Source organism: Styela clava, chromosome 1, assembly GCF_964204865.1.
Source record: "Styela clava chromosome 1, kaStyClav1.hap1.2, whole genome shotgun sequence".
NCBI lineage: Eukaryota > Metazoa > Chordata > Ascidiacea > Stolidobranchia > Styelidae > Styela > Styela clava.
Genome location: NC_135250.1, coordinates 28,026,712 through 28,050,937, shown reverse-complemented (window position 1 = coordinate 28,050,937; position 24,226 = coordinate 28,026,712). Strand labels below are relative to the sequence as shown.

Genomic DNA, 24,226 nt, shown 5'->3' with positions numbered 1-24,226 from the left:
CTAATAATACAATAGAATGCGTCATCACAGATCGAAATTCACTAACTGACCGATAAACAATTACTTGTAGACGCAACTTGCTATTTTCATGGGTACTCAATGCCCATGTATCATTTTTAATGGGAGTTACAGCAAAACAATTAAATTGCTATAGGTATTTTTAAAAACTCAGAGAGACATACGGAGTAATTGATTTAGTAAACGTGGTGTTACGTAGAATTAGTATTATGGCAATTGGATCCCATTATTTTAGACTATAACTAAGAATTTATTGACATGGCGATATTTACCAGTCTGGGTTTGGTATAGACGGATAGCTGTCGTATACTTGTATCTTTAAAATGTACCTATAGAACCCTACGTTTACTGTTTTTTTGATTGAATGAAACACTAATATTCCGCATTCTACCGTAGTCTAACTATTGCTTTTTTAACGTATTTTTCCAGCAAACTCGGTGCTTTCTGTATTAATAAAAATTTGGAACTTTAGTGCCACGTATTTAAGACTTGATCTGTTTTAAATATAGTTTTCATACACTTATTTGTAGCGTGCTTTTGAAAGGATATATATTACACTATTTCTCTGCAAATCAAATGTGAAGAGATTCACCATGAAATATTCAATTATGCAGAGACTATTTTTGCTTCTGATAGCAGGTAAGCTTACTGTTTTCATCAAATGAATTTATATGTGTGTCAAATGCCCAATTCATTTTGATTTTTCATTTTATTGCGAATTTACTCAGTCTGAGCGCATTCACACTTCGTGAACATATTTTAAAAATCTGAGGCGGTGTGTTTTTTGTACTACAAAGTCCCCCTTCCCTCAAGTTTATTGGGAACATATTCTAGAGAGAGAATAACCTTTGTGTATAGTGTTATAGTCTACTAAAACTTTTGTGTACAATCATATTCAAACTGAAATTCAAGTGTCATATAAATTTCCTTTATTATAGTAAAAATAATTAAGAATGTTAAAAAATAATTATGAATACTGCTTGTTTTATATCTTATGCATTAATTATATCTGACTCACGATATAAACTAATTTATTCAACATCATCATTTCAATTATAAGGTTTCCTCCATTTGATTTCGATTTATACTGATAATGAACATCCATCTGTTTGGGCGTGGGTGTTGTCATTTAGAATCGCAATTGGGAGATCTCAGATTTTAATCCTGACCAGGTAATTACTCGATACAAACCAAAGAGATGTAAGAAATTGGTCACAATTAAGTCGAAAGATCAGGGAAAGAAATATTCACTCCAAAATTGATTCCGGAAAAAATTCAATCACTTGGTGTTCACGCGATTTATTTTTGCTTGTCGTTTTGACTTAAGGTACTTCTCACCACTCACGATTATCGGCATTCGATATCGCGAGTAAACCATACGAGTGAAGTTGCTCATGGTTTTATAGTACTCGCTTGTAAGTTTACGTATAGATGATTTTAGACATCGGGCAAATTTTTTTTTAATCAGGGCATTAGTACGCCTTGGTACTTATAGTTAGGAGTGTTTGTCGGTCTGACTTGACATTGCAAGTTGTCCAGCTCAATCAATTTACCTACGAAACGTGGTGCTGTAAATTAGTAAGATAATTCGCAAAATAAAAATTGAGGGAGGGACTCAACGCTTGAGCGGTAGCGTAAAATGACAATCGCATTAATATTGCTATTATTTCTTTGAACAGTGAGCATTCTTTTCTTCTATATCGGAAGTTGCGAAATAGTTAACGTTTGTTCCCAAGCTAGAACTTCCTTCAAGAACAATGATTCACGCATTGATAAAGGGTCTATAACAGGAAACGAATGGACTGTAACAAAAAACGGATGTGCTCACAGTAACGAAGTATTGGTGCTAAAAGTGACAAGTATAGACTATGAGGAGTGGGGTTTCTTTAGAATTAGGCGTCAACATCCTTTGCAAGTGTCAAGTAAGTCGATATATTACTTTCAAAAATATCATAGGATTCACATATTCATCCCGATGGAGAGGAACGCCGATAAGACGGCTTAATCATGTGGCGAAACACGGCCTTTCGTCCGGTTACCAGTTCATGTCGGGTATAGGAATAGTTAGTCTGTTATTTCTTTCCTGAAGCAAAAGCTTGATTATCCGTATTCCATTTAACTATGCATTATCCAAGACAAAGTAGGATACTACAATCAAAACGAATAATTATCAAATCTTTTACAGTTCCAATTTTATTCATTACAAAAACGCTTCCAACTTCGCTAAATATCAAATTGCTGAAATGCGATTGCGTAATTGCCACAAAGTGCGCGACTTTGGATTCATCACACAAAACTTTAAAGTAAAAAACGAATCCATAAAAATCACAAGAATTTTTTGAATAAATCAGAGTAATAGACAACTAGCAACTATAACTGCCTTCATCCATTGCCAATTCCAAGACAATTGTTCCAAAATTTATTGCGTAAATATATAAAACAGAAATCGTGTTGCCCTCAATGATGTTTTTTTTTATATATTCGGTTAACAGCAAATGAATGGAAGGGAGCAATTCTGAAAAGAGACGAAAACATGTGCTTTTTGTTTAAACCTCGTAATATATACAAACCTGATTTTTCAATCATAAGTTCGGAAGGTTGTGTGGGAGCTTTTTGGATAGTACAAGATGATATATTTCCTGTGAATATTAGTTTCACACTGTCTTATTATATGGACTTTGAGTTTTCCATCGATATGGCATATATCTACCAACAAGAATTAACAACAACACCAGGTGAGAATCGCATTATTTTAGGACTATGGGGTGAATTTTATTTTTTTTATATATATAATTTAGTCTTAGCGGGAATTATTATAAGTTCACTGGTGTCGAGTCTCATATTTGACTACTCTGGAGTTGCAGTCGGAAATTTAGACTCTTCAAATCCGGAGACAGGGGTCTACTTATTCAACTTAAACTAAAAATGGTTACAAACGTTAAGTTATATTTATTTACAAACTTGTCAAGCCGGATCCCAATTCAATTTTTTTGTTCAAATCTTGAATTAAAAGAGATATTCCGAGTAGGTATATGTTAAAATTAGAAGTCGGACTTTATGAGGAGTAAAAAGTTTATTGTATATTTAAAAAAAACAATGCTTTGTTAGTGTAATCGAATTCAAACTTTCAAATATAATTTTCGTAAGAATTGAATAAAACTAACTATATACATATGCGTGTATAATTCTCAAAATAACGATATATTATTTTTACAGTTAGAACCACTCGCCATATCAGTTACAAAGCTTCCAAGCCATTCATTATATCACACGAAAATAAGTCATTTCATGCAAAGAACTTACCCGAAAATGAGTCACTCAATGAAGCTAACTTTACCTTAAATGGCGTCAGCATGGTGATTGGCCTCATCATTCCTACTGTTATTTTGATTATAGCAATTTGGTTAATACTATGGTATCGAAAACAGCTTATGATGTAAGATTTTGTTTGTTTTTCAAATTATTTGGTTTCGAATCGTTTTCCTTGTTTATATCTTTACATAGCTGCAGTAGAGCGAAATTTGGTTATATCACATTATAGGAAGTTGCAAAAATGGCATGTTTGTAATTTTCAAACAGCCAAACCTAAACATGGACATAACGCACTACCCAAAATAAAAACTGAAACAGGTACATCTTTGATACCAAACCAAAATATGGCGCCTTGTCCATGATGACATGAAAATAAAATAATCAATTCCTTAGAAAATGTGACGTAACTAATTTGGTTTTACTGTGGCGATATGCGAAAAATTGAAAATGTGACAAAAATTGCTGAAATTGCTAGTCTCGTTTAATTAAATTTATATTCTTGTTATTGTTGTTGTTTTTGTTAGTTAAACAAACAAACTTGTACGCAACTAATGAACGAAATTTTGAATATATAATAGATGCATCAGTATACAATTATATATTCTTTCCAAATCAGCTTTGAGTCTGATAAGACATAAATTTTGACACATAATTTTCATTTTTTTTTCAAATTTGAGAAATTTTTTTTTGATTCATATGAATGAATGAAGATGTTTAAAGTGATTGTTTTACAATATGTGTGCCGATTTTGATTATCACTTTTTAATTTTATTTTAAGTGCAAAGCAACAAGGAAATGTGGGAACAGAAAACATTCCAAACAACGAAAACAGTCCGAGAGGTGAGTTATTTTTGTTAAATCATTGGTGTATAGGAAAATGGACAGCGGTACTGATTATTCTTTAGTTTTGTTAAAAGTAATTATCTATAAAAACAGTTTGCAGTATATCCAATATATTGAAAAAATTTACTTCCCTATTACAATATTCGTGTTTTGATTCATTGACCATGTGGGCTAATATATCTGTCTTTGGGACAGCATATCAAAAAAAAAGGAAAGCTTGAGAAACTTTCACGTTTATTCTTATCAGGTATAAACAGTTATAAATTGAAAAATAGATTAAGCCAATAGGACTCAATTTTTTTTAAATATTTTAGAAGGCAATTTGGATTTAGAGACCAGTGGTGAACATCAATACGCAGAACCAGCTTATTCTGATATAACTATTGAACCAACTTACGAACAACCAATGGAAAGCACCTACCAAAATTTATAATAACTGATGCGAACTGACTGAGACGTTGAAAAGCTTGAAACTTTGTTTTTATTATCAGTAAGCTCATGAAATTCAAGAATTATCATTTAGTTTTTATTTTATTATTTATATTGAACATTTAAATTTTCAAATCTTGTTTATTTTGTAATAATACTTTAATCTATATAACGTATATAACAAACACTTACTCAAAAGCTCTAAAATTATCGTGGATTCTAATTTCAAGTAACAAGTGATATAAAGGAAGCAATAGTAATTTATTCAAATAACTAATAAGGAACAAAGAGATAAGCTGATTTAAAATTGTCAGCTATGCTGAATCATAATCATATATCGTAGCAAATTTGCAATGTGTCGCTGTTTTTCCAATGCTTTTGTTGTGAAATATCGCCTTTTCCTTCAACGTTTAAACCAATTTATTTGAAGGTTTTCGTGGTTAAGGATTGTTGGTGTCACTAGCTTTTTTTTCATTCAGTTGATAAAAATTGCTGTGGGCTCTATAAGATTCTTTTGGTGACGTAATCAAAATTAAATATTGCTCACCGTGCCGTTATAAAGAGAAGACTTATTAAATTTATAATACAAAATTCAGCACATGGTATTGCAAGCAACATTGTTTGATTTGGTGCAATGATATAATCATAATTTGCCTTCAGTCCTGAGTAATATAAAAAATAACTTGACTCTTATCAAGGCAAATCGAATCAGCATATTCACGTATTTAATTACCGTTAAACTTTGCATTAATTAAATCAAAATTATTGAATTTAATTGTACTAATTGGCTTTTCATTGAGCAATGTGATTTAACGGGGCGATTCATTTGTGACCACCACTTACATATTTGTGCCGTTTAGAATACTTGTATAGTTTATGCCGGTATTGACTATTATATAAAATGCAACTGCAAACATTTCATTTTTGATTCTTGATACAGTATTCAATTTATTGCGAATAGCAGAAAGTTTGCATATGTTTAATATTAAGAGGCATATTATATATATAAATTCGATACAAGAGAACAATACCCAAATAGGCCTATATGAAAACGGAGACCAAAACCAAGTAGTACGGGTATGCAATCAGTCACAGTAGGCTACCTGTGCCGCAGTCGTCACGAATTCGCCTGACGAATGCGAACGTGGAACCCCCACAAGGTGCGCAAATTTTAATTTTGATGACGTCATCGCAACAACACGAATTACATACAACTCAAACAAATTTTTGAAATAAATGAAAGTAATAGCCTTTTTGCAAAAAAAATTATCTTTAAACAGAGCAATTGTTTTAGTAATACAGTAAAAAAAAAAGCGATTTTTCACAACAGCAACAAGAAGCAAAATATTACCAACTATAAAATAATAATAACAAAACGATAGATACAGTTTATGTTCAATAACATCCTTAAAGATCAAATGCCATCATGACAGATTAACAACGATGGGTGGGATTCAACATTTCTAAGCAATTTCTGTTTTGTATCGAAGGCTCTAAAAACATGCCGAATTTCAAACACGATCGGGGTCGTTGATTGTCACGACATTTCAAAAACGGGTTTGCACAAACCAATGAAGCCTGTGTATCTATCCTTTGCTTAAAGGTCAACATTACACTTATGCGTTATTTTAGACTGCCGATCACGATAATAATAATCTATCAGTGTCATTAACAGTTCAAGCGCTTCGTTGCCAACTGAAACAAAATTAACTCCCGATACCTGAAAATTTGATTACTTTTGTAACAAAGTTCAATTTTACGTTTTAAGATTTCAGCAAAATCTGTGTTTCTGCGATGATTTATTAGGACTATTAAGTACACGTACTTGGAAATTCAATTTGACTGCGTGTTGCTGGCTTAATGAGAATTGCAGCTTATTTCAAATACGCTTTCTATAGGTGACACTTCCTTGGTCGCTCGTAACTTATCTCATAAATCAACCTGTTTTCCTTCTGAGTGACTTTGCGTGGCCTTACATTGAGACAAATTTTAGTTGACAAATATTCAGCCTATTTTTAGCTTCAGCTCACCACTCCAGCAATAAAGGCATTTAAAAAATTGAAAAATTTGAAAAATTGTATTTCCAATTTGTGTTAAAATTGTTTATTTTTTCCTAAATAAATTCACACAAAGATATAATTTAGAATTTATTGTATTTATTTGGAATAAATAAATGAATTTATCTATAAATGACATATGATGTTAATTATGTGTTTTCAAGCAATTGACTGGACACTTATTCTTCACGGTAACTTGACGAAGATCTGTCAAAAATAAATCAAAGAAGTTTAGAAATGTTAAGGCACAAGTTATTTATTCAGTCATTTTCTTACTTTTGAACATTTTCCAGATATCATCAAAATTTTTGCCTGTTTAAATAAAAAAAATAAAAAGCAATTATTGTCTGACCTAACACATTTGTTTTGCTCTTTAACGCAAAGTATCAAAGAAGTTATAAGAATAAATGTGACAAAAACATAGAATCAATGATCAATTACCTCTAATGCAAATGAAAAAGTTAATAATCGACTAAAAGAGAAAATAATCGATTAATAGAAGTTATAGAGAATTTTATTTAAAATAAAAAATGGGCGCTCCAGAAGTATGTGCACCAAGATGGCGGTTACTGAACGTCGTATGAGTACCAGGTTAGGGTCAGGCTATAATTTTATTCCACTTTTCCTTGTTTTAGTTTTATTACGAAATCGGAGACTGGCCAAGTGAATTTCGTAATATTTGTACCTAAAATTATGACCTAATCCTAACCTAGTACACATTCGACGTTCGGTGTCCGCCATCTTGGTGCATACACTTCTGGAGTATCCAAAAAAATTATTTCCAGAGGTAGATTGGGTGTTAGAAAATATTAATGGATGAAAAATCAGATACTAACAAACGCTAAAATCATGGTAGTTTTCAAATTCTATGTTTTCAGAAATACACTCCAACACCATTTCACGTATATATCTATTATATTTCTGATATATTTCTGATCATACAGTATTTATATTCTAAATGTATTTTTCTTTGAACATCGCACATGCATGATTTGAATATAGGCTTCCACACTATTGCGTAAGCTGTAAACAATGTTTGAGAGTTCAAACTGCACTATTCTCTATTGACACCCAGATTATGTCTTCAGCCTCTATAATGGGGTTGTCGGGTAATATATAAAATATTTACGCACCATCACTCCAACTTTTCCAGTCAGTCACTCCTGATCGAATTGAAAAAAAAACTCAATTAATCGATCAATTGAAATTTGTTCAATATAACATACTTTTCAAACATTTTTCTTTAAAAAATTGGCGCTTTAGAAGTGTTGTTATCAATGTGGAGGTGAGTATTTTTTACATGACGTTGTGTAAAAGGACTAACACAAACAGTCCCCAAACTTGTATTAGAATTAAAATTAGAAAAATCGGAATAAATAAATGCCCTAACTTTACCCTGGTATACATACTACGGCAGTACCAAAAAATTTGCTTTCGATCGGTGCCTGAGAAGCTGCAAGTATGGGTAAAGTTAAAGACAATAAAATCAAAATAGAATCACGGACGTCTCCAACTGTAGGGAGATTTAAATTTTGTCTTTCATTTAAAAAAAAATAAAAATAAAACTCTTCATTAGTTGCCAAAAATGCCAAACAAATGTTCAACCACTAGAGAAGGGTTTCCCAAACCTTACATTCATCGGTACCCTTTGGACATTTTATGAATCGAACGTGTACTCTAAAATTGTCTTGATACCTGGCATTAGACAAAAAGAGTCGTTTGAACTGCGAAACTGCGTTTTAGTTTCCGTGGTATGGTTATGGAAATAATGGACTTATTCTTAATCTAATGTACCATGTGAGCGTCGTAATGTACTTTTGGGGTTGCATGCGCTCCAGTTTGAGAACTCTTGATCTAAAGTAACAGAATGTGACTTCAGCTATGAGAATGAACGTGGCTTCGACTTTAATTTTTTTTTCAAACTCGAACTTTCAAAACTGTTTTTCATGATTTATGATAATTAATTTCTGATTTCTGATGAAAATTCAATATTTTTTTCTGTAAAGGTAATGATTTATAAAAAATCATATATGATGAATCTTTCCTACAAAACATATGTGTTTCTTACCGTTCATAAAGTCGGTAAGGCCCGTGCTCGCTTCATCTGCAATTGAATAATTTTATTTAGGGTATTTACAAAAATGTTTCCGAATTTCACCTAAATAAAAAATCTATTTTTTTGTCATGAGACTATTACTTTGGGATTAGTATTATGGTCATGAATAAACGTGAATACGATTACGAAGATAACGGGCCTGAAGCTTTGCTTCTGTAATAAATAATATCAAAATGCAGTGTAACAAAAACTATAAACTAGACCAGGGGTGTGCAAACTGCGGCCCGCGGGCCAAATTCGGCCCGCAAGAAGGAGTTGTGCGGCCCGCGTAGAAATAACAATTTCGAATGGTGTACCCGCAAATTGAGAATTTATTCTTTTTCGTCGCAAAGCAAAACAAGCTAGCAAAATTCTGTTGCAAAATACACGATTTATATTACAAAAACGTGTTTCTCACTCCATTCGTTTGAAGTTGGTGTGACAAAAAATTTGAATAGCAGTTTCTTCAGAAGTTTATGCGTTTCAAATCTAATATTTCTGCAAGAACCCCTAATAATGCCGTAGGATCAATAGCAAATATAGGCAATTTTTGTGCTTGCAACTACCAGAAAGCCTAAATTAAATAAAGGTGCGGCCCGCGGCTTCACCCAGTTACTTGTATTTGGCCCGCCAATAAAAAAAGGTTGCACACCCCTGAACTAGACCACTAATGAGATTGTTTACCATTATTATCAGCTAGCATTTAATCATGTGCTAATTTTTTTTTTTTTAATAATGGTGAATAAAAATAACAATATATATGTATTGTAAACCTCTTACGTACCTAATGACTTTCCGAAAACATCGTGCAATCCTTGCCGTGCCCAATCGTAAATATTAGCAGCAGATACTTGACTTTGGCGTCCCAGAAATAAACAAAATAACAAGCAAAATAGATAACAAGCCATTGCGTTGCCACTAATTCTAAGTTTCAAAGAATATTAAATATAAACCATTTGCCATAAGACGCATTTCCAAACACACACTCATAATCCTGTGCGTCAGTGGGACGTGCTTCCTAAAGCAAGAAAACTAGAGTTACCGTATTTTTTGTAAAAAAAAAATAAAATAACCATATGAAATGAGATTAAAACAAGATTTTATTTTTATCCCAACATAAAATAAAACAAATGGTGAATATATAAATTTAATTGTTCACGTTTTCAGCGTGAAAGTTTTTGCATATATATTTTTTAATTTTATGTGGAAGTGCTCAAAACCAAGTTACGTGCGGAGACTTATCTTTGAGTTAATGGAGGCTCTCCACCTGACTGAACTGAAATTCAAGGTGGAAAGTTGAAAACTTTCGATCTTATATAGAGAGTGGGGGTTTTCGAACTCGTGTTTTGGGATGTTATGATAATCAGCAACTGGTTTTTGCTTTGATATTTGTTTTATTTTGAGATTGATTTCTAAAATAATCTGTGCAGAAATTCTGATACATACAAGAGAACATGTAGGTAATTTTTTTGGATTCCATGAGAGATTCCTGGAAATTTCAAAGTTATTTATCAAGTAGCTGAAAAGATATTTTTTTCTTAACACTAAAAACAACAACAATATAATAACAAAACGATTCTTAGATGTCGTGACCAATAATCAGCTAAATCCCTGGAAGGCTAAAGTAAACTTTCTTACGACAATAGTCAAATTACAAAGGAAGCAAAATCATTATGCTACAATTACTTCAGAATCGGAAGTAATTCGGATTTTATTAGGTAACGCAGAAAATTTGAACTCAAAATTATTACGATAACTCTAATAGATTATTGTGACTGCAAACTACATAAAAGTATAAAAAGGATCAATACAGTAGTGATATATTCGGGGTTCGCGAGTGTTCGCGCAAACGAACGAAATGTCTTGATAATGAGCGAATCCGATATAGATAGCTATAGAGTCGGCATGGTTTTCTGGAATGATAGAACCTGTTAATACTGAGTTCGAAGTAAAATAGAACCTGATGTCAACATTTTGAATCTCGTCATTGCTTTTAAATCTGTCATTTTGGTCGCATTTATGCTATATTTTATGAATAAATGCTAACATTCTACCTGGTCACCTGCATTAGTTTGAAAAATATACCATGAAATTCTTCAGTGAAGTTTCAAGTTATAAAATTATATACATTATAAACAACTGTATATAAAGCATCGATAAGTATTCCAAACGGGGCAAAAGACGACACAAAACATATCAACATATTTAAAGTACATTGCTCAATGAAAATCCAATAGTACTATATTTAAATTCAAGTTAACATGATTAAATGTATAGTTTACCAGTAGAGAAATGCGTTACTGAACTAATGCAATTAATTTATTTTTTGCACATACTGAAAACGGATTTCCTAAGAAAACTAATTCGTGTTAAGTAATTGTTAAATATGTGAATGAACTTGAAGACTTTTAATGCTATGTTTTATAAATTATTTTATGTTCTGAATTTTTAAACGTTAGGCAAATGCAGCAATAATTGGCCTACATACACCGCAGCTGGAGAATAGCGTTATATTTGGATTATACATTGGATCTGTGTAAAACGTGTCATGTTAATGTATCCTACATGCATTTTAAAACGTATGATATTTCGAACAGTGCTATAAATAGCATACTGAAATCTTGTGATATCAATTCTATGCAGAAGGAATTCACCGTATTCATTATTGAAACCTGAAGTTGGCTACAGAAATTTCAAACCGGAAATTCCAGTAACACTGTCAAGTCTATTTCCATAGGTATTACTTAGGAAGTGAAGGCAAGCAACAGACTGTAAAGTTGATAAGGAAAATTTTATTGGATCATCTAAAAAATGATAACACGTGCAATCTTTGTGATTATAGGTGAGATTTACTGATAGAAGAAGACTTACTAAATGCTGATAATTTGTGTGATAAAAATCAAAACATACTAGCTCGTAGCTTTCCATGTGCGTGCAAAAGATTTTTTTAGAAAAGACTGATGGCACGGAAAAAAGAAACGCGATAAAACAGCGCGATGCCCTGTGATTATTCTTTTGATTAATTATGTTAGTATTGCAGTTTAAATATTTCTGGTTGTCGTGGATAGCTGTATAGAGTTTTGTTCAGATCGAAATGCATATCCTGTACTCGATCATTGTTCATGACTCTATCCGCAGAAAATATTGGACAAAAAAACGACGTTTTTGCTTTCCGTTTTTTTTTAAAGTCGGGTTTGTGACGTGAATGCAGGAGATAAAACAAAAGATTTAAAGACCTGCAGAGTCAAGTATATCTAAAAACTACCAATGTGTAACAAATCTAATATCAGATTTTTCATTAGTAGTTTGTGAACCAGTAAAACAATAAGATATTTACTTTTTGTTCACAGTGGCTCTTACTATTGCCCATGCCGAAGATATAGAGATCGATGTGTGCTCCAATGATACTAACTCAATATCTCTTGACGGAGATAAAACATGGAAACTGACAGGAGATTGCAATTCTCAAAACGATCAATGGTTGCTGAAAATTACAATCATAGGAGCACTTAATCCATGTAGCCAAGATTTTACGTTTGGGTCAATAAGCTACGCACCGCCACTAACAGTATCAGGTTAGGATTTGTTTATTTTTCTATTTTTTAATAACACACGGTTTAATTTTCTTATGTAATATATTCCGTCCCAGTCCGATTTTTGCCAAAATGGTAAACCGTGTCTGAGTGATTTTTATGAAGACGGAACATATTTTACAAAATATAAAAGATGGTAAAATTACATATGTAAATATATTTATCAGTTGGGGTTGCGGGGAACCCACTACCTTTTCTTGTTCTATATGCATTGGTGGAGATGGATCCGTATGTGTATAATGTAAAGGTGCAGTAGCAAGAATGAAGATGGCTATCTGTTAGTTTCAAGAGTCTTGCTGCACACCAACCCAAATTTATTCGGTAACTATTTGTTTGGCTGCTGCTATTAATTTTCCGTGTGAAAAGAAGGTATGTTGTTTAGGCGGGATTGAAAATAGCTTGTCTATGATTTTAGAATTTGTTTCTCTCTTCTGATATTTTTTGTGTTCACATTTAAATCCTGATTTACGTTTTATATTGGAATTTGCAATGTTGAAAAAAATGCAATGGTTCCATGCATGGAGGGATTTATATATTCATGTATATTTACTTTCTACGATTGTCTTTTGTTATTCGTAGTGTTTGTATTCAAATACGAAGCAAAATTGGTCTCAACTCAGATACTAGGTTAATATTCGCTGTTCTGTAATAGCTGGCATCTTGGATTCCTGTTCTGTTTCGCCCATTTCAGAAAAATCGTTCTAAACTCATAGTTGTAAAAATAGGTTCGGATAAGCAAATCCACGCGACATTTAATGAACGGGTCCGTGCGAACAGAATGAAACCTATCACGGCGTCTAGCCATATCTTTCGTGTTTTTATAGGGCCGAGTTGGACACGGGATCTAACAATACAAGATAAAGACCAATGTTTTTTGCTCAAGTCAGAGAATATATCAATTTCAGACTTGATAGAAATTTTTCCAAATGAATGTGCCAGCGTTCATATGATGATGAGCAAAGATATATTTCCCATAACGCTTACATCGCAAGGTTGGACTCATTTTGTGATTGCTGTTACCCATTCATACCAATCTAACATCACGGAAACAAAAAAACAACAAGGTAAATATTTCAGTACTGATTCAATACAGTAAATTCTTTCAATATATTACCATTCTTACCATTCAAATTCTTTTTATGATCCTTCCAAAATTGATTACGAGTTGGTTCTAACGAAGAGATTTGGAATTTATGACAATTCTTTTGATTCAAAATATTCAACCACATACCACAATAAAATAAACAAAATAAAGCCTATTACATCGCGGCTTTTGGGGTATTAAGCCTGATTTACTGCAACTAAATTAACACTACTCGTAAGAAAATGATCATTGAGAAATTCGATTAATACGTATTTTTCAAAATTACAAAATGTCATACAACTGGCAAAAATACGCTATATGTTAAAAACCATGTCTATAGATGTATTTGACTGAAGCAGTTTCTGAAATTTCAATTGTTACGCCGTTGTTTACTTCCTTCTGACTAATACAATGTTAAGCAGATACACAAGGCTTTACGTATTAGTGAGTGGTTTGTATTTGCTCTTTTTGAAGTGAGGATTAAAACTATTCAACTGTTCAATTATTTGCAGGTGATGCTGACTTTCAGTTTGACGTCATAAGCTTTATAATAGGCCTGATCGTTCCTACCATAATTTTGGTTTTAACAGTTTGGAATATGATGTATTACAGGACACAATTTTTGAGGTGGGTTTCTATAGGATAAAAAGGCATGGAGTGTACATATAATTCGTTTTGCTAAATTGTTGTTGTTGTTTCGTTTGTTGTTGTTGTTAAGAAAGAACGCCTTTCTAGTGAACTAATCGATTTTAATATTCAGTATTTAAAGTTAAAAGAATTTGCTAAAATGCTGACATCTTTTTTCAATTGTTTTTAGTTTTATGTGGACTGACATGTACATGGGCAAATATTTAATACTTATACTGTCTGACTTTCAATAATTTATTAGAAAATTTGATCAATGCATAGATTTAATTTTACCATTTTAGCAGTATTAGGTTACTCAAGATCCGCCACTATCTAAGCCAAACATGTCAGTTTACCTATCGATAAATTTGTTTATTTGACGTATTTAGCCTCTATCTGAACGAATGAGGTGGACTGTATGTTAGGTAGGTCTACTGTATACCGGTACCTAAAACTATCAGTATCCATGCACCGTATTTTCTGTTTGAAACTGCATACTCATCATCAATTTCATAAAAACTATATGCTTTCCAGAATGAAAAGACATGTTGCTTTATCTGCTCACGCGAATCCGAATCAAGGTATTACAGATGCAACAGGTACGTGGTGTATTGGCCTATATTAATTTTCAGAATGTTACATCAAGGATGTTGACAATTTAGGTCGGAGATCGAGGGTTATGTCACTGTGTAGTTGTGAAATTGCGCGTAGCATTTGTTATAAAGGTTGATCACTTCATATAGTTTCAAAACCTTCAGATTCCAATTTTTGAGTGAGCCAATGTTTAAAAATGTGTTTTGGTAAAATGATAGAAACATCTTATGATCTTATGAAAGTTTTATTACTTTATGATATACTTTCATCTTCTACTAAAAAACTAGAAAGAATTAGTCCATTTGTGAAGATGCAGTGCATACAATAAGTGATTTAGATTTTGTGATAACTGAGCGCTATATTAACATATAATCTAAATGCCTGAATTTGTTTCAATTTGAAAAATTTCATGATTATACCAAAAACTGAAAATTTTAATATAAGTAATTCAATATTTTTTATTCGTACAATAACTTTTATTCTTGTTTATTTCATTGAAAAAATTCAAGCCTTAAATAATGTCTAGTCAAAAACAAAATCAAGCTATTTTAGGTAATGTAGTCATTATATTGACGTTGATACTTCAATGTCTATTTCAGCTCAGTATGAAATGGCGCAGTTTGCTACTACATCAGTCATGGAGACAGCGTACACTAATCATAACTTAAATCCGATCAATGCTGGTGGAAACATGATGTGTGGAGACGACAGTTACGAAGACTTGGATGGAAACGATGCAGGAGTGAACACATACGAAATTTATTCAAATTGAAGATTACATTCATAAATAATTACAAACTGATGAGCTCTTCATAAGCTATCAATAGCGATTGAGAAAATAACTGTAATGAATCTATTACGCATTTAAACGCGACATAACACAATCATATCGCTCATGAATATCAAGTTCGTTATTTCGTCTTTCACTAGATATTGCGCCATGAATTTTAATCTTATAGCATAAGTTACCACTGCGGACAGTGTTTTGTATCTAAGACCGTATCACACTACCTAATACATTGCCGAGATTATAACCAACCGCCAGCGAATTTCAGTAATTCAATAAATCAGAAAACTAAAAGCAGTCAACTTCTGAGTAACCAAGCCTATCTGTGGAATATATATGTTTTTCACTCTATGTAACAATTTATGTCTGTCACAACCCGACACATGACTTTTCATGAGACCTTCCCTTTAGGAGTGACAGTTAAATGGTCAAGCTTTGAAACCAATCGTAAATCAATAAGGCTATGTGTATATTTAAATTTTTTCCTTGACTCGCCACAAAATGAATATTTAGATATAAAATCTCATCGAAATTGAAAAATAAAAATAAAACATACTCTTGCGGTAACAAAACAAATAAATGTGTGATGACTGCTGAGCCATTCCATGAGACGTTTCTCTTAGAAACGACAAACCCAAAGCCACGACTGCGAGTCGAATTGAAACTGTTACAAAATGAGCCATGTCTAGGGGCTGATTCAACAAAGAGAACATACTAAATATATTCTTATTCTTTTCAAAATTCATTTCAATCGTTTTCAGAGTATTGTATAGTGTGGGTCGTTGACGATTTATTTTTCTCATAATACTCTCTAAACAAGTAGTTGTTTCGACCCCAAAGAAGGCTTTTAACCAACCAGCTTTAATTATGTTCAAACTTTCCAAACTTTTGAAAGCCAATATTGAGTGAGTACTCTATGTTTTGTCAGATTAAAATTGTTCAGACTGATTTTTTATTGATCGTCAGGGGCAAGTAAGATTCATATAAGTTGCGTATTCTGAAACAAATACACGACAACAGACAATTCTACTGTTTTTTCTCAGTGTTTTTGCTATATAATTCAAAGGCCCTGCTGCAAACTGGAACAAATGTATTTCTGTAATTTTTCTATATTTTCTATATTTTTTTTTCTATAGTTTATATTTTAAAAACTCTTATGTTTGTCATGAATTAGTTTTATCAATATTTTATACAAACCCCGCGTTGCATTGAACTGTCCAGATTTTTATTGTATATTTCGACTCGTAGTGTATTATGATTATATCGACTATAATCGTCGGGGTTTTATATATATTAATTTTTGGAACTCCTGAAGTATGCGCACCAAGATGGCGCACAACCTGAACTCGGGTTGCGTACCAGGTTTGGGTTCAGGTTGTGCGACATCTTGGTGCGCATACTTAAGGAGTACCCAATTTTTTTATTAATTTGAGTCAGAAAATCCCCCAATTTGACTGGTATATTTACATATAAACGATGAATCCTCTGAAATAACATCCATATCAGTGATAATCATTTCAATTAATTACTAACAATAACAATTTTATTTAAACATAAAGAATAAAATTAAAATAAAATTATCTAAAACAAAGTTTTTGCAATTTGGGAAAGGCCGCATCACATTCTAAAATGATCAGTAATATCAAACTTCATGCTCGTTTACATTTTTTTTTTTAATATTTTTGTTATCCATGTTATAGTACATAACACATTCAGCACTCTTATAACTGTTCCCTCTTTAGTGAAATTCAGTAAATTATTCAACTTATTACGGGTTGCTGTTATAAATGTATTTCAAAAAATTATGTGAAAAAATACATTTTTCAGAAAACAAAAAACTTCTAATTTTTCTGTTAGTGGCTGTGAAATGTTGAGTATTATTGGTCCTTAGTCAGTTTATACATTTGTATTTATGTGTTAAGTCAAATCCTCTTAAAATATATTTATGTTAGTTTTCTTAATTGTTCCACAAGTATATCCTCTTCACTGCTAGGATTTTCAGTCATTGTATCTTTTGTTTTCTGGAGAATAGCAAGAAGGTCTTTTTCCAAATTGCCATCTTCTACATTTGCATTCTCGAGAGATTTATGTGAGGAAATTCTGCTTTTATCGTCTGAAATATTTACATAATATGTTTTTTTCTGTCTAACTGGCGTTGATTAATATTGCAAATTATACATTTCAAACTTGGAGAATGAACAAATATGCTAGGGTTACTGGAGTTTGGTATAGGATCAAACTAATTGTAGGATCAAATAAATCAAGGGTTCGAAGCCCATACCAAGCAACTGACGCATGGTTTAACAAATTGGTAGGCAATGCAGGACACGAATGATTGTGGTCATTTTAAAGTAGTTTAGTAGTGATTGATTATGAAGTGTTATATGGTGAAAAACTTCAAAAAATGTCGTATAAAAATAAAAGGGTAAGAATAGATATGAGACAAGTATGCGATCAGGTTCTAAATTCAGGTAAAAATCGCCTATATGTTCTAAAACCTAAATAAAGTAAAAAAAATACCCGAATTTTTCTTCTTTGGTGTTGGGGAAGTTGGCTTTGTGGTGGTTATTCTTTTTTCTATGCTCGTGTTTTCGTTAACTTTGGTTATATTAGCTGGTATGGGGATTGTATTCGTTGGGTCATGTTTTGTCGACGTTGCAGTGACTGAGTTGGTTATTGTTGCTCCAGGCTTGTGATGTCGAACGAGCAACGGTAACCTAACGAAAATAAATTCCTAAATTCACTGTAAAACCGTTGAAATAAAGCAACAATTTGTGATATAATCATTAATTTTATTAGTGCACTCAAAAACAGGACGAGGCACCTTCTGCGTTTATGTATAGCTTGAATATTTGATTACTGTTGGTTGTATTCACGCTTTCTTGAAAGAAGCCTAACTCGTATAAAAACCTCGCGGTACCTCTCAAAGAAAAACCTTACAAGGCTTAAATTTTTATAAGTAAATGCATTTAACAGAAAACCTTGAATTTTTGAATAGAGATTTACGTTTAGCGTTGTTTTAGTTTTACATAATAATATGTTTGTTTGGTCTTAGTTAGTAATATAAAATTTAATATTTAGATCACGATTATAAATTATTGTGCAGATAATGCTCAAGTATCAAAAAAATAAATTTTAATCAACCCGAATTGATGTAAAAAAATTTTGAACATTATTTCCATACCTCGGACAGCAATATTTGACGCATCTACGTGTTTCAAAATCTTCGTTTAATACAATTATGCTTCCTAAAAGACGACAAGTTGCGGAACTGAGGTGACGCACTCGATAAGATCTGTAGTGTAGAATGAAGAATAAACTATTGCAAGAACAGTTAAGGTTCAATATGTAGGTATACCCATTTTTAAATAGACAGTTCATTTTGAAAACTTTGAAATGCACTTAAATAAAAAATAAAAAATTCTGGGGAGCAAACAAAACCAAAAAAAAGTTTCAAAACATGATGTAATATCATGTGAAAATAGCATTTAGAAAAATCAATATCAACGAAAAGTTTCTAAGTGTCTTTATACACAAAACTGCAGTATACAGCTGTAAAATGCCTAGATACTTATTCAAATTTTTTTTCTTCTATGCACATGTTTCTTTGCCGGCGTTGAAATGTTGTTTACTCATAATAAAAACAACAACGTATGTTTTTTACCGTAAGAAGCACGTGTGATATAGTTTAGTCAACATTATGAATGTAGTTACAGACATAAAGCATTGAATGAAAAATAGAAGTCAAGATAAATACAACTGTATAGAACCTATGTACTGAACCTAATTTAAATAGTTTGTTTAACTTTCAACATAGATTGTTAGACTTGTCTCAGTGTATTAGAGAGGAATGTATTTTACCTGCATTTGTGGTATCCAGAAGTCTTTGAACATTTTAATCCATTGTTATGCGATCTTCTATGACCATAATACCTGGAGTTATAATTCGTCGCGTATGGCGTGTCGTAGTCATTTTCTTGTAACCTGAGACAAATATGATGAATTATTTCCGTATAGTTCATGTATAATATCGGTGAATAGGTGAATGTTTTGGATTTTGAGACTGTTAATGGAGAAAGCTTTAACTTTATTGAAAATATTTCATGGATGTAGTGATATTAATTAAATAATACAATCTTTTTATGAGTGTGCGTTTCAAGTTTGGTATAAATTATCTCTTAATATTTGAAAATCTCAAACTTAGAATTTTTTAAAATTTTTCATAAGTAAAAAAATAAACAACTTGACAGTTGAGCCTATGCGTGAATGCGTTTTCCCAATTAAAAAGACAGCAATGGTAACATATTGACCACCACAATACGGTAAGGCCGATCATTGAATTAGCTAGGCGGGAAAGCTCAAAGTTATAATGAGAGAATTAAATAAAGTATGTAGCGTTTTAGTAAATTCTATGGGAAAATCGTTTTCTTCCAACAACAACAAGGATTTAGAAAAAACGATCCATATTTATATTCCGTCTGAATATATTTAATTTATCAAAGTCAATATAGATTTATTATGACACCAGCCGCGTGTGTGTACCAATATGGAGGTAATTATTTTTGTTCGCTGAATCCTATGGGCGGGGGGTATATTTATTTGACTAACATAGACATTGCCCGAAATCATATTAAAACTAAAATGAGGAAATAAAATGAATGCCTGACCCTAACGTGTGAGAGTACCTCACAAGACTTGTAAATCAAATTGTTGAAATTTAATCTAAAATCAGAAACTGCAATCAAACCTTAAATCTTCCTCATCGTTGTAATCATTTTCATTTTGTACTCCAAATTCCCTATTTCTTAGTCCGTCAGATATGCAAACAAACAGGACTAATGTGAGAATTAATATTTGTCTATACATCTGTATAGTGAAAATTTCACTTGTTAATGGTATAAATTAATTACGAACATGGAGCATATTAAACTCAATAAATAATTTTCTATACTTTTCAACAATACACTTCGATTTTTTTTTTCAAACTGAATACTCAGTTTATTCAATATCAGTGATTTTATAGTATATTCATTATAAGTGACTGAGTAATATTGAATGCCGTATCAAACTGGTAAATCATACTCATAAATCTTTTTTCAGTCACCGAGAGTTTAGTTTACAGTTTAGTTGATTAACTTTCAGAAAGTTACTAAGTGCGTACTTTGTTGAAGATATGATCTGGTAAAGCATTGAACTTATTGTACATACAACTTACAAGCATACAACTTACGTTGTAATTAATGGTAGGCGATGCCAAAAACTTCTTCTGAGCCATAATACCTTTTTACCTATGGCCGTCTGTAAACAGCATTCTTTTGAGTGAAGGGCCAAGCCAACTTTACAACATGATATTAATATTCAGGTAGAAAACTTTGAAACGAATAATAATCTGAAGTTCTCAACTGACGGCACAACATCGAACAAAATTCCACCACATTTTAAATCTGTCAATTCTTTACCAAAACGTTGATAAATACGTCTACGAATCTCTCATCACAATATGGAACATGAAGTTGCTATAATGGCAACTGAATCAGTGAAAATTGAAACTGGTGTTCCCCATCTTAAAACTCATGAATTTAGTATGGGGTAAAATTGTAAATTAAAAATTTAACTTTGCCAATTAGCTAATTAAACCAGTTAATATTAAATACTAGAAGAATTTCATTACATTTTAACAAATTTTTAAAGTTTTTCATATCGACTCAATACATACAACATGCTCACTGCTTATGTCATAGTATTTGTGAATGGCTTCTCATATATCGGGGAGACTTCCGTACTTTATTGTAGTTGCTAATTAACCAGTATGTTACATTTCTCAGCTACCGAGGTTAAAATAATGTTTCATTTTGCTTGAAAAGGGTTAAGATACCAAACGTTCTTATACGCATATATGCCTGCCTAGAAATATATTGTTTGCTATTAAGCACGTCATGATAATAAACAACAATGATAAATTATAAATGAATTGCTTTTGCTTGTATCAAATTCGAACCACCGCAACTAATCAGAATCTTTTTGCTTTAAAATGTTTTGTAGTTCTATTAATAAAAGACCATTTTGAGTATTGTAAATATGCGCTGAATAATGAGTCTGATGGAGCAAAATTCATAATAAATAATATTTCATATATATATATAATCAGAAACAAAGTAGCAAATCTATTTTTTTTATGTTTCGTAATAAAATTTGAAAATATATTCTTCTGGTAATAGACGATTTGATATTAATCTGATTGATGGAACACGTGGAATACAACAAAAAAACGTCAATTCTAGACAAAGATTAGCTAGCTTTATGGAAATAATCCGTAATTAATGAAATATTTCTTGTCATATATACGAATATTATATACAGTTAACAGCGCTTAGTGATGGCAAAATCGTGAATCGGGAATTGAATTTCAGGGTAAACGGAGACGCAGAGAAACCAATACCAGCGAGCATTGATATTCTTAATTAGTAGTTAAATCGAATCTAAGTATCGAATTTTTAAAGCATTTATTTTCATCCTACGTTAATAGGCTATGAGTTTCAATTGCTCATATTTGTAAATTAATATCAGTATTCTATTTCACGAAAAATAAGTTTTGCTTTGTTAAATAAATTGAAGGTTCAAACTTTAAACCATTGACGTCAAACTGTAACAATTTCAGGAAATGTTACTATTACAAGGCTGGTATCAGAATTAATCATATGTCCTATTACGCACATATAACCATGCATATAACCAAAAGTACATTCAACGGTGTTGCAATCTGAAGCGTCTGTAACGTGTGATACAGCGTAAATTGAGATGAATATAAACAGCTTTTTGGTCTTGTTATTCATTTTTGTGATATTCTTTGGATCTATTCAAATAGAAGGTAATTGCTATTTGAAAGTATTAGTAAAAAATAAACGAAAGATTGTGATTGTTCCAGTTGTACGAAAAAATATGTTATCAATGTGGAATTATACTAGATGTAATAATATTAGAATTAAATCAATATCCAAATAATAAAGCAAACCTTCACGTAAAGTGCGATTTGATCATTGCTACTTGTATTTATAAAACGTAAAAATCCTATTTGCCTATTTCGAAAATTAGGGTGATATGTGCTATAAGAAATATCGTCGTTTATTAAAAACATAACCTGATGCGTATTTCTGGGCGACGTTTTTATTAAAATACATAGGTCTATATTAACATTCCAGTTTTAATAGCGAATTTCGAAAGCAAATATTGCGAAATGCGTATTCGGGTGTTTTGAGTCAAATAAGTATATTCAATGCGTGATAATATTTAAAAAAAATTATATCAAAATCTGGTAAAAGTGATAGAATACATAAAAACTGAAACTTAAAAAAAAAATAGACTGCACAAATTCTTGTCAGACTTGGAAATTTTTCTTTCACAGCAATCCGAGCAACCGTAAGACGAGGGGGCGTTATCAGAAAATACAGAAATCGTATAAGTAAGTACATTGTTTAATATCGAAACTATTTAGAAAAGACTCGTGTAAAACATTGACTAAGCCACCCTTTAGTCGCACCTTCAACACGATTTCTAGATCCACATCCGGATAAATCAATTAAACGTGTAACCATGGTTTGACTCGATTGTCATTACCTGTGATGCTTCCGTCGTGATAATTTTTAAATTTCAACTCGCAGGAAGAAATCCAAACTTTCCCATTCAAGCCCATACGGAAAAATATGTTTCTAAAAAACACGCAAAACGGTCCTTAATTAGCAATAATGATATATGAGCAAAAATGTTCATTTAAGCTTAAAAGATGGAAAAAATGGAGATTCGTGGTAATGACTTCGTCCCATCCTTGATGACAAAATTTAATCTGAGTAATCAAATATTCAGGACGATTGACCACAAAAGACAAACACAAGTTATTTATTGAATGTTGAATTACATTTTCAGCTACACACAAAGCATCAAAATTCAACAAAGACTTGACAGATCTGAGAAGTAAGTATTGTTTTTAGAAAATTTGTCAATTCTTCACATCATATCAAAATTACTGGCTATGCTGTTGACAATTTTATCAGTTGGGAAATACTAAACACATGTAGAAAAAATATCAAATATTATAAAATATGTTCAATAAAGGTCGCATTAGAAACAATAATTTTAAAAATTTGCTTGGATTAGTGAAAAACACGTAAACACATGAAAGAGAAGTAAGTAATACTGTAAAAAATAAAAAGGTTGTCTCTAGCGGTTGAACAGAAAAAAATGGTTTTTGTCAACAACAACAACAATCTGTAACACAGCAATTTCGTATACTATTTATAAGTGTTTAACAGAAAATATTTGATTTTTTAGATCAACGTCGTAATCAATGGAAATATAAATTGGATTCAGATCGCAATAAAATAGTACATTTTGGTCGTTCAACCAAAACATCGCCATTCGATACTTGGATTATTAGAACGAACCAAACTCCCTGGTTGAATTAGATTTTTATTATTTAACTTAATTAACATACAATAGACAATGTTAATATTATATAATGATAGAATAGTGTGTAAATGGTCTTTTGTGTTCATCTATCAAAAATAAAATTACATTGTAGAAAATAACAAGATTTTTCACTAAATAATATATAAAAACCGACATCCATTGTTTTTATTTGTATTTCTTATACAAAAATCAAGTGAAAAATATCCTAATTGTGATATCACACAATCTTGAATAGTGTTGTGATCTTCACCTTACCTCAAGCTAATGAACCTTTCTTCTCCCACACATTTTAAATTTATTTTAAGGGTAGGGTTTATTTAAAAT

At 31.7% G+C, this 24,226-nt stretch overlaps 4 protein-coding genes across 4 annotated transcripts; 3 read left to right on the top strand and 1 right to left on the bottom strand.

Annotated features, from left to right (window-relative positions):
- Positions 1 to 466: 466 nt before the first annotated feature.
- On the top strand, positions 467 to 5,522 carry LOC120334990 (uncharacterized). The gene is made up of 6 exons (XM_039402506.2): positions 467 to 657; positions 1,698 to 1,940; positions 2,511 to 2,753; positions 3,235 to 3,454; positions 4,109 to 4,170; positions 4,488 to 5,522. The coding sequence occupies exons 1-6, from the start codon at positions 612 to 614 to the stop codon at positions 4,604 to 4,606; spliced, it is 933 nt and encodes a 310-aa protein (XP_039258440.2). The 5' UTR covers positions 467 to 611; the 3' UTR covers positions 4,607 to 5,522.
- A 5,977-nt stretch (positions 5,523 to 11,499) lies between these two features.
- On the top strand, positions 11,500 to 15,610 carry LOC144425715 (uncharacterized). Its single transcript, XM_078115253.1, has 5 exons — positions 11,500 to 11,596; positions 12,105 to 13,411; positions 13,944 to 14,058; positions 14,593 to 14,657; positions 15,252 to 15,610. Exons 2-5 carry the CDS (start codon positions 13,126 to 13,128, stop codon positions 15,422 to 15,424), a joined length of 639 nt encoding a protein of 212 aa, XP_077971379.1. The 5' UTR covers positions 11,500 to 11,596; positions 12,105 to 13,125; the 3' UTR covers positions 15,425 to 15,610.
- Positions 15,611 to 15,728: 118 nt separating this feature from the next.
- Positions 15,729 to 20,331, bottom strand: LOC120335021 (uncharacterized). The gene is made up of 5 exons (XM_039402529.2): positions 20,187 to 20,331; positions 19,301 to 19,423; positions 18,624 to 18,734; positions 17,960 to 18,156; positions 15,729 to 17,552 (listed from the first exon to the last, which is right to left on the bottom strand). The coding sequence occupies exons 1-5, from the start codon at positions 20,303 to 20,305 to the stop codon at positions 17,383 to 17,385; spliced, it is 720 nt and encodes a 239-aa protein (XP_039258463.2). The 5' UTR covers positions 20,306 to 20,331; the 3' UTR covers positions 15,729 to 17,382.
- Positions 20,332 to 22,135: 1,804 nt separating this feature from the next.
- LOC120334952 (uncharacterized) lies at positions 22,136 to 23,898 on the top strand. The gene is made up of 4 exons (XM_039402467.2): positions 22,136 to 22,307; positions 22,842 to 22,898; positions 23,360 to 23,407; positions 23,765 to 23,898. The coding sequence occupies exons 1-4, from the start codon at positions 22,238 to 22,240 to the stop codon at positions 23,896 to 23,898; spliced, it is 309 nt and encodes a 102-aa protein (XP_039258401.2). The 5' UTR covers positions 22,136 to 22,237.
- Positions 23,899 to 24,226: the final 328 nt, after the last annotated feature.